The following is an 11,357-nucleotide window of genomic DNA, read 5'->3' as shown; positions in this document are numbered from 1 at the left end:
AAACTAGGACTAAAAGGTAATTACCTCAACATAATAAAGGCCATATATGAAAAATCCAGAGCTAACATTATGCTGCATAGTGAAAAACTGAAAGCTTTTTCTTTAAGATCAGGAACAAACCCAAGAATGGCCATTCTCACCTCTTCTAGTCAACATACTATTGGAAGTCTTAGCAGAGCAATTCATCAAGAAAAGGAAATAAAATTATCTAACTTGGAAAAGAAGAAGTAAAATTATCTCTGTTCACAGATGAACTGATCATGTATGTAGAACACCCTAAAAATTCCACACACACACACACACACACACACAAAAGCAACAAAAGTTAGTTACAGTACACAAAAATTAATGCACAAAAATTATTTTTTTCTATATACTAACAGTGAAATATCCAAGAAGTAAATTAGGAAAACAATCTCATTTACAGTAGCATCAAAATGAATAAAATACTTAAGATTAATTTAATCAAGGAGTCAGAAGAATTATCCACTAAAAAATACAAAATAGTGTTGATAAAATTAAAGAAGACACTAATAAATAGACATCTCATGTTCATGGATTGGAGGAATTAATATTATTAAAGTATCCATACTACCCAAAGTGATCTACGGGTTTAATGCAATCCGTATCAAAATCTCAATGGCATTTTGTTTTGCAGAAATAGAAAAAAATCCTAAAATTCATGTGGACTCTCAAAGGACTCTGAATAGCAAAAACAATCTAGAGCAGCGGTTCTCAACCTGTGGGTCGCGACCCCTTTGGGGGTCAAACGACCCTTTCACGGGTTGCCGGGTACTCGTATGTGGACATATTTGCATGTGGGTCTGGAGACGGATAGAGGAGGGGTGTCTCAGTTCCTAAGACCCCTGTGTTTTCCGAAATATGTGTTTTCCGATGGTCTTAGGCAACCCCTGTGAAAGGTTGAAAACTGCTGATCTAGAGAAAGGAAAACCAAGATGGAGGCCTCAAACATCCTGATTTCAAAATACATTACGAAGGTGTACAGTAATCAAAACTGTATGGTACTGGCAGGAAGTCTCCATCTAGATGGTGGAGTAGGTAAACACTGGCTCACCTCCTCCCACGACCACATCAAAATTACTAATAAACTACAAAACAACTATCATTGAGAATTGCCTAAAGTCTAGCTGAACAGTCCCTGAGACTAAGGATATGCAGAAGAAGCCACTTTGAGACCGTAGGAGGGGCGGAGATATGGAATGGGCTGGTCCCACACCCACATATGGTGGTTGAAAATCAGGAGGGCTATCTGGGCTGCAGAGGTCCACCTGGTGGAGTCAGGGGTCCCAGCCCCACACCAGGCTACCCAGCTCAGGGTTCCATTGCTGTGAAGAGAAGTCCTCATAACTTCTGTCTTTGAAAACCAGCAGAGATTGTGGATGAGTGAGACAGAGTCCCAGGTGTTCCTCTTAAAGGGTCTGCACACAGACTTACTTGCTGACGGACTCACTCGCTCTGAGCTCCAGCACTGGGGCAGCAGCTCAAAAGGCATCAGGGGGCCGGCCGAGTGGCGCGATGGTTAAGAACTCGCTTGGGATGCCAGAGGGCCCTGGTTCGGATCCCACATATGAGGGCCAGTGATACTGCCCTCTACAGCTAAGATGCTGAACAACAGTTCAACCTGGAGCTGGGCTGCCGTGAGTCGCTGGCGACGGCGTGGGCTGCAGCCCCTGTGGCAGTGGGTTGCCATGGGCTACCATGTGTAGCCAGCAGCCAGCGTGAGCGGCCAACAGCCGCAGTGAGCGGCCGTCCAGAAGCCGGTGACTGATCTGCCTCGCCAGGGAAGAGCGCAATGATGGTGCCAACTTGGGCCAGTGAAGCAGCGTCCTCCACAACTAGATTGAAGAACAAAACGACAGCAACTTGTCTGTTCCCCTTCCCCCAATTCCCCATCACTGTTCCCATCCCCCCAATTACCCAATAAAAATCTTTAAAAAAAAAAAAGGCATCAGGGACATATGGGGAGAAACTGAATTGTCTGGCTTTGGGGCAAGGACTGGAAGGGCAGCTTTCTCCCAGACACAACTGCTGGCAGAAGCCATTTGTTGAGTCCTCCCCAACCCAGCCTACACACGCAGGTGGGAGCCATATCTGAGTCTCCATCAACCTGGCTGTATCACTGCTGGCCCTGCCCTGGTGGTTCCCTGAGACCCAACCTGTGGGCCCACCCAAGTCACTTCCAGTGGCTTTTCCATACAAATGGTCTGTTTTGCTTCATGCTGCAGACTTCCTAAAATCTCTCAAAGGTTCACAAACCCCAGACAAGCAGCATCTGGCCTCAGCATGCTCTGTACCTCTTGTACTAGCAGCCTCAAGCCCAGCACTAGAGATAGCTGGCCTCAGTTTTCAGCTTAGCCTTTCCCAGGTACCTCCAAGCCCAGCACAAGTGGCAACTACCTGCAGGTCACTTTGAGGCAGCAACTGACCTTGACTGCAATAGAATCCTTCCCAAGAGGCCCCAGAACCAACATACCTAGTGGCCAGCTTCGGACCACACCAGAGCACCACCCAACCACCTCTACAAATGACACCCAAAGGGCAGACTTGGCAGGCATCAGAGCCCTGCTAAAGTGAATTCTGATTCGTAGGATGAGGCCCTGCACAACAGTTCCTCCACTGCAGTCACAGTCAGTCCTCACAACCAATAAGCCTGAGGGTCAACCCCTCCCATTGATGTGCCAACAGCAATCAAGGCTCAACCAAAACAGGAGGGCACACACAACCCACACAAGGGACACACCTGGAGCACCCAGCTCAGGTGACCCAGGGAGACTGCACCACTGGGCCCCACAGGACACCTACTACATAAGGTCACTCTTCCACGACCGGGAGACATAGCAGCCCTACCTAATACATAGAAACAAACATGCAGCCAAAACGAGGAGACAAAGAAACACCTCCCAAATGAAAGAACAGAACCAGACTCCAGAAAAAGAACTAAACATGATCGAGACAAGCAATCTACCAGATGCAGCATTCAAAACCCTGGTTATAAGGATGCTCAATGATCTCAGTGAGTGCTTCAGCAAAGAGATAAGAAACATAAAAATGGAGATAGAAAACATAAAAAAGGACCAGTCAGAAATAAAGATTACAATAACTGAAATGAAGACTACATTAGAGGGAATCAACAGTAGATGAGGTGAAGCAGAGGATTGAATCAGCGATTTGGAAGATAAGGTAGCAGAAAACACCCAAACAGAACAGCAAAAAGAAAGAAGAATCCCCCCAAATGATAATAGTTTAAGACGCCTGTGGGACAACATCAAGCATTTCAATATTTGCATCATAGGGGTACCAGAAGGAGAAGAGTGAGAGCAAGGAATTGAAAACCTATTTGAAGAAATAATGATGGAAAACTTCTCTAACCTGGCAAAGGAAATGGATATTCAAGCCCAGGAAGTGCAGAGAATCCCAAATTAGATGAACCCAAAGAGGCCCACACCCAGACACATCATAATTAAATTTCCAAAGACTAGACAGAGAGTCTTAAAAGCAGCAAGAGAAAAGCAGTTAGTTACTTACAGGGGAGCTCTCATAAGACTCAGATGATTTCTCAACAGAAACTTTGCAGAAACTTGGCATGAAATACACAAAGTGATGAAAAGCAAGGACCTACAACCAAGATTACTCTACACAGCAAAGCTATCACTTAGAATTGAAGGATAAAGAGCTTCCCAGACAAGAAAAAACTTAAGAAAGTCATTACCACCAAACCAGTATTACAAGAAATGTTAAAGGGATTTCTTTATGAAGAAGAAAAAGATAAAAAATATGAATAATAGGGGCCGGCTGAGTCGCTCAGTTGGTTAAGAGTGTGAGCTCTGAGCAATAGGGTTGCTGGTTCGATTCCCACATTGGTCAGTGAGCTGTGCCTGAGCTGAGCTGCTGCTGAGCTGCCAACAGGTGGCAGGATGGCTCAGCTAGTGAGAGCACGTGCTCCTAACAACAAGGTTTCTGGTTCGACTCCCGCATGGGATGGTCAGCCACACCCACCCGCAACTAAGATTGAACATGACACCTTGAGCTGAGCAGCTGCGAGCTGCCAACGGGCAGCCGGATGGCGACTGGACTTGGAGCTGAGCTAGCTGCGCCCTCCACAACTAAGATCGAAGGACAACAACTTGGCTGTTCCCCTTCCCCAATTCCCCAATAAAATATTTTTTAAAATATGAATAATAAAATAGCAGTAACTACATATATATCAACAATTACTTTAAATGCAAATGGACTAAATGCTCCAATCAAAAGACATAGGGTGGCAGAATGGATAAGAAAACAAAACCCTTACATATGCTGCCTACAAGAGACTCACTTCAGATTGAAAGACACACACAGGGCCGGCCGAGTGGCGCGTTAGTTAAGAGCTGGTTTGGGACGCCAGAGGGCCCCGGTTCGGATCCCACATATGAGGGCCAGTGACACTGCCCTCCACAGCTAAGATGCTGAACAACAGCTCAACCTGGAGCTGGGCTGCCGTGAGTCACTGGCGACGGCATAGGCTGCAGCCCCTGTGGCAGTGGGTTGCCATGGGCTACCGTGTGTAGCCAGCAGCCAGCGTGAGCGGCCAGCAGCCGCAGTGAGCGGCCATCCAGAAGCCGGTGACTGATCTGCCTCGCCCGGGAAGAGCGCAATGATGGTGCCAACATGGGCCAGTGAAGCAACGTCCTCCACAACTAGACTGAAGAACAAAACGACAGCAACTTGTCTGTTCCCCTTCCCCCAATTCCCCAGCGCTGTCCCATCCCCCAATTCCCCAATAAAAAAAAATCTTTAAAAAAAAAAAAAGAAAAAAAAAGAAAGACACACACAGACTGAATGTAAAGGGATGGAAAAAGATATTTCATAAAAATGGAAACAAACAAAAAAAGCTGGGGTAGTAATACTTATACCAGTCAAAACAGACTTTAAAACAAAGGCTATAACGAGACAAGAAGGACCCAGTAATTCCACTTCTGGATATTTATCCAGAGAAACCCAAAACACTAATTTGAAAAGACATACGTCCATATGTTCATTGCAGGATCATTTATAATAGCCAAGACATGGAAAGCAAGCTAAGTGTCCATCAATAGACAAATGGATAAAGAAGTGGTACATATATATACAATGAAATATTACTCAGCCATAAAAAAGAATGAAATCTTGCCATCTGCAATGACATGGATGGACCTAAGGATATTATACTAAGTGAAGTAAGTCAGACAGAGAAAAACAAATACCGTATGATTTCACTTATGTAAAACAAATACCGTATGATTTCACTTATATGTGGACTCTAAAGAACAAAATAAATAAACAAAACAGAAAGAAACTCATAGATATAGAGAACATTTTGATAGTTGTCAGATGGGAGGGGGTTGGGGAGATGGGTAAAAAGGGGGAAGGGATTAAGAAGTACATATTGGTAGTTACAAAATAGTCATTGGGATGTAAAGTACAACATAGGAAATATAGTCAATAATATTGTAATAACTATGTATAGTGCCAGGTGGATACTAGATTTATTGGATTGATTACTTTGTAAGTTATATAAATGTCTAATCACTGTGTTGTACACCTGGAACTAATATAATATTATATGTCAACTGTAATTGAAAAATAAAAAATTATTTTTTAAAAACTGTATGGTACTGGCATACAGACAGACCAATGGAACAGAATAGAGAATCCATAAATAAACTCATATGATCTCAAAAAGGGTGCCAAGATTACACAGTGGAGAAAGGACAGTCTCTTCAATAAAAGGTGCTGGAGAAACTGGATATCCACATGCAAAAGAATGAAGCTGGACTGTTACCTTACACCATATACAAAAATTAACTTAAAATAGATTAAAGACTTAAATATAAGACCTGAAAGTATAAAACTTCTAAAAGAAAACTTAGGGAAAAAGCTTCATGACATGGGTTTGCCAGTACTTTCTTGGATCTCACATGAAAAGTACAGGCAACCAAAGGAAAATAGACAAAAGGGACTCTATATCAAACTTAAAAACTTCAGTGCATCCAAGGAAACAATCAGCAGAATGGAAAGACCATACCGTTTTCCATAGCAGCTATGCAATTTTACATTCCCACCAACAGTGACGAGCGTTCCAATTTCTCCACATCCTCGCCAACACTTGTTATTTTCTGGTTTCTTTTTTATAGTAGCCATCCTAATGGGTATGAGGTGATTTCTCATTGTGGTTTTGATTTGCGTTTCCCTAATGACTAATGATGTTGTATACTCTTTTATGTTCTTACTGGCCATTTGTATATTTTCTTTGGAGAAATGTATTTTCAAATCCTTTACTTATTTTTAAATTTTTTTTTGTCTCTCTGTTGTTGAGTTGTAAGAGTTCTTTATTCTGAATACAAGGCCCTTATCAAATGTATGATTTGGAAATATTTTCTCCCATTCTGCAGATTGTCTTTTTCACTTTCTTGATGGTGACCTTTGAAGCACAAAAGTTTTTTATTTTGATGAAGTCTAATTTATCTGTTTTTTCTTATGTCATTTGCACTTTCAGATACTCTATTTGATATCTTTAATGATTTATCTGAAAATCTGATTTGATCACTGGAAACATAACTATTACTCTTAGCTTTCCTGATTTGGAACTGTAAAGCATTTGATTTAAAATGTTTGCCAATAACATATAGAAGAGCTTAGAAATGTTGATACCCACCGAGGTGGTAAACCCATTTCTATGAACTTATCCTCTGAAAATAGTTTAATAGAAATACATCCTATATACCCAGAGGTCATTTCATTGTCACCTGTGAGAGAGGGATGCTGGAAGCACGTTCAGTAGCAGACGAGGATGAGTTCAGTCCATAGTGGTGTATTATTGGCAGCTATTGAATGTTATAATTATGAAAAGTATTTAATGAAAATATTTATGTTGTAACGTTCAGTGAAAAAAACCACAAGTATGTACCCACCATGATTAAAAATATGTATAAAATATTTGCCCTAGATGGAAGAGTATACAAAATTATAGGTGGTTTCATTTTCTTAAATTTCATTTAATATTTATATTAAAAATTAAGTAAAAAAAAACCTGCATGACATTTCAAATTGATTGGGGAAATGGTGACAAGTGGTTAGATCTGGGCATATGTTAATCCTTATATCACCCTATTTTTTAATAGTAATTATTTCTTATGATCATCAGGGTGAGACTTACAAACAGAAAAATAGTTTGCTATGTTTATTTACTAAGAATTTGAATAGAGATATTTTAATTTTCTCTACATTTTTATATCAAATCCAAACACTGATGATAACATGATTTTGGTATTAGTATTATTTTAGTCATTATCAGTATTATAATTTGCTACAGGAAAGGTAATGATGATCGATAATAGACATGACAGAAAAACTTTCTCAGGCATCTCATGAAATCATTGTTATTGTAATTATTTTACATGTAAACAAATCAGTCACCCCAGCTTTTGAATCTCAAATGGACCAAAGATTTAATTGTTGGTTTTCAAGGAACAATAAAGGCATCGAAAGAAATAAAAATGTAAGGGGCCTGTGGATCCCTTGACCCCGTGCTTTCCCTGCGTGACAGTGGTCAGGGGTACAGCTCGTAACTGGGAGGTGATCCCGCTTCTGTAGCTGGAAATGGGTTTGACAGGGCAGCAGGCAGGGAGAAGCCAGAGAGAGAGGCCTGGCTCCTGCAGCCAGACTGTGCCGCCTGCCCCGCCTCCCGCCGACTTGGCCTCTGGGCCTGGCTTGGTTAAGGCAGAGGCGTCATCTTGTTCTCATGTGTGGGAAGGCTATGAAAAGAAAACCCTGGTTGGCCCAAACATTAAACAAGAATTACACTAGGATCTTTTGTTCTTACTCGGACATGGTCAGAATTAATTTGGAGGTCCAAAACAGGATTGTTTTGTTGTCGTTTTTGTTTTTGAATCTGAGTTTCTTAATGCAAGGATGCAGAGGGAAGTACAAAACAAAACCACATGGCTGGGATCTATCAAATGGTGTTGGAACATCCCCAGGTCATTCTTCTACATTAGTGTTTGGGGGGCTCCTGACTCAAACTGGACATTCAGGCTGCTGCCGAACTTCCTGTGAAAGGGCCCAGTGATAGAAGTCAAGCAGTGGAGTGTGTCTGGGTAGCTGAGAAACACACAGACAGAGCTTCCAAGATCTTAATCATTTTTTTCCCTTCCTCCTCAGGTTTAATAGGGAAAACTTGCTTTCTGCCAACAACTGAAAAAGCTACCCTTGGAAACGTTTCTTTGGCCCTCATGGAGCGGCTGGAACTTGTACTGTGAGGCCCTTGATGGGACGAGCTTTCGGCCACTGATCCCCCAGAGTGGCTGTCACCATGGCCAGCAAGAGGAAGTCCACCACCCCGTGCATGATCCCGGTGAAGGCGGTGGTGCTGCAGGCCCCCAGCGCGGAGGCCCAGCCGGCCGAGGCTTTGCCTGAAGGACCCCAGCAGGACCTGCCCCCAGACGCGCCTGCCGCGAGCGGCGAGGCCACCCAGAACTCCAGCAGCACCGACGGCGCCGCGCTGGCCAACGGGCACCGGGCCACTTTGGATGGCTATTCGTATTCCTGTAAATACTGCGATTTCAGGTCCCAGGACATGACCCAGTTTGTGGGGCACATGAACTCCGAGCACACAGACTTTAATAAAGACCCATCTTTTGTATGCACTGAGTGCAGTTTCCCGGCAAAAACTCCTGAGGGGCTTTCTCTGCACAATGCCAAGTGCCACTCGGGGCACGCCAGCTTTGTGTGGAATGTGGCCAAGCCAGACAATCACGTCGTTGTGGAGCAGAGCGTCCCCGAGAGCACCAGCACTCCTGACCTACTGGGCGAGCCCAATGCCGAAGGGACCGATGGGCAGGCGGAAATCATCATCACCAAAACCCCGATCATGAAGATCATGAAAGGCAAAGCTGAAGCCAAAAAGATTCATACGCTCAAGGAAAACGTCCCCAATCAGCCCGTCGGCGAGGCCTTACCAACCTCATCAGCTGGGGAAGCAGAGGTGAAAGAGGGGGACCACTCCTTTGTCAACGGGGCCGTCCCAGTCAGCCAGGCATCTGCCACCCCCACAAAGGCCCCCCATACGGCCAACGGGCCTCTGACAGGGACGGTGCCAGTTCTGCCCGCCGGCATCGCGCAGTTCCTGCCCCTGCAGCAGCAGCCGCCCTTGCGCGCCCAGCACCACGCCCACCCGCCACCGCCCACCTCCAAGTCCCTCCCCAAAGTGATGATCCCGCTGAGCAGCATTCCCACGTACAATGCGGCCATGGACTCCAACAGCTTCCTGAAGAACTCTTTCCACAAGTTCCCCTACCCGACCAAAGCCGAGCTCTGCTATTTGACGGTGGTCACCAAGTACCCAGAAGAACAGCTCAAGATCTGGTTCACAGCCCAGAGGCTAAAGCAAGGGATCAGCTGGTCCCCTGAGGAGATCGAGGACGCACGGAAAAAGATGTTCAATACGGTCATTCAGTCTGTACCTCAGCCCACCATCACCGTCCTCAATACCCCCCTGGTTGCCAGCGCTGGCAACGTCCAGCATCTCATCCAGGCCGCTCTCCCGGGTCATGTTGTGGGACAGCCAGAAGGCACGGCAGGGGGACTTCTGGTCACTCAGCCACTGATGGCCAACGGGCTGCAGGCACCGAGCTCGTCCCTGCCCCTGGCAGTGACATCGGTCCCCAAGCAGCCGGCTGTTGCGCCCATTAACACTGTGTGTTCAAACACGACGTCAGCCGTGAAGGTGGTGAACGCAGCCCAGTCTCTGCTCACAGCGTGCCCCAGCATAACTTCCCAAGCCTTCCTCGATGCCAGCATCTACAAAAATAAGAAATCCCATGAACAGCTGTCAGCTCTGAAAGGTAGCTTCTGTCGGAACCAGTTCCCAGGACAGAGCGAAGTTGAGCATCTGACCAAAGTGACGGGCCTCAGTACCAGGGAGGTGCGGAAGTGGTTCAGTGATCGCAGGTACCACTGCCGGAACCTCAAGGGCTCCCGGGCCATGATGCCCGGAGATCCCGGCTCTGTCATCATCGACTCTGTGCCAGACGTGCCCTTCTCTCCGGCGTCCAAGGCCCCTGAGGTGACCTGTGTCCCACCAGCAGCCACTCTGGCCACCCACCCTTCTGCCAAACGACAGTCCTGGCACCAGATCCCTGACTTCACATCAACCAAATACAGGGAGCGAGCCCCCGAGCAGCTCCGAGCCCTGGAGAGCAGTTTTGCACAAAACCCCCTTCCTCTCGACGAGGAACTGGACCGCCTGAGGACTGAAACCAAAATGACCCGAAGAGAGATTGACAGCTGGTTTTCTGAGAGAAGGAAAAAAGTGAATGCGGAAGAGACCATGAAAGCTGATGGGAGTGGCTCTCTGGAGGAGGGGGAGGCCGCTGAGGATGAGGGTGGAGCAGACATTTTGGCGGGTGACCTGAGGGTCCCTGGGGAGAATGGCTCCCTGGAAATGCCCAGCAGCCACATGTTGGCAGAACGCAAAGTCAGCCCCATTAAAATCAATCTCAAGAACCTGCGGGTCACTGAAGCCAATGGCAAAAGTGAGCTGCCCGGGCTGGGCCCCTGCGAGCCCGAAGACGACGGCCCGAACAAGCTGGCCGAGCAGCCCCCTGGCAAGGTGAGCTGCAAGAAGACAGCACAGCAGCGACACCTGCTGCGCCAGCTCTTTGTGCAGACGCAGTGGCCCAGCGCCCAGGACTACGACTCCATCGTGGCCCAGACGGGCTTGCCGCGGCCAGAGGTGGTGCGCTGGTTCGGGGACAGCAGGTACGCCCTGAAGAACGGCCAGCTCAGGTGGTACGAAGACTACAAGCGGGGCAATTTCCCACCAGGGCTGCTGGTCATGGCCCCTGGCACCCGGGAGCTGCTGCAGGACTATTGCCTGACACACAAGACGCTGAGTGAGGAGGACCTGCAGAGCCTCTGCGACAAGACCCAGATGAGCTCCCAGCAGGTGAAGCAGTGGTTTGCCGAGAAAGTGGGCGAGGAGATCCGGGTCGTGGCAGACACAGGCGGCGAGGACCAGGGCCCTGGGGACCCTGCAGCAGTTCACAAAGGGCTCGGTGACACCTATTCGGAGGTGTCAGAAAACAGTGAGTCATGGGAGCCCAGTGTCCCTGAGGCCAGCTCAGAGCCCTGTGACACTCCGAGTCCCCAGGCTGGACGTCAGCTGGGTAAGGAGCCCCCGGGAGCCATGGCCGTCCTCGCAGGTGTGGGGAGGGGGCACCCATGGGCGGGACTGAATTTACTGCGTGGGGGCATCTGCTGTGTTAGGGTGGCTGCCTGGCTGCCTCAAAGGCAAGTGGCCACAGACGTCATTCGAGCAT

At 46.9% G+C, this 11,357-nt stretch overlaps 1 protein-coding gene across 10 annotated transcripts in view; it reads left to right on the top strand.

The window, feature by feature from the left end:
- ZHX3 (zinc fingers and homeoboxes 3) overlaps nucleotides 1-11,357 on the top strand; it is a 139,608-nt gene that overhangs the window by 120,157 nt on the left and 8,094 nt on the right. For 9 of the 10 annotated variants that reach the window (XM_019636934.1, XM_019636941.1, XM_019636940.1 and 6 more), the window contains one exon: nucleotides 8,200-11,204. In XM_019636934.1, the coding sequence (XP_019492479.1) occupies nucleotides 8,351-11,204 (2,854 nt within the window). In that variant the 5' untranslated portion in view covers nucleotides 8,200-8,350. The remainder of the gene's footprint in view (nucleotides 1-8,199; nucleotides 11,205-11,357) is intronic. The other variant, XM_019636943.1, reaches the window with a different exon arrangement.

Source organism: Hipposideros armiger, unplaced genomic scaffold (genome assembly GCF_001890085.2).
Source record: "Hipposideros armiger isolate ML-2016 unplaced genomic scaffold, ASM189008v1 scaffold_31, whole genome shotgun sequence".
In the NCBI taxonomy this organism is placed as follows: domain Eukaryota; kingdom Metazoa; phylum Chordata; class Mammalia; order Chiroptera; family Hipposideridae; genus Hipposideros; species Hipposideros armiger.
Note: the sequence above shows the minus strand (reverse complement) of the source record. Positions and strands in the feature narration are given on the sequence as shown.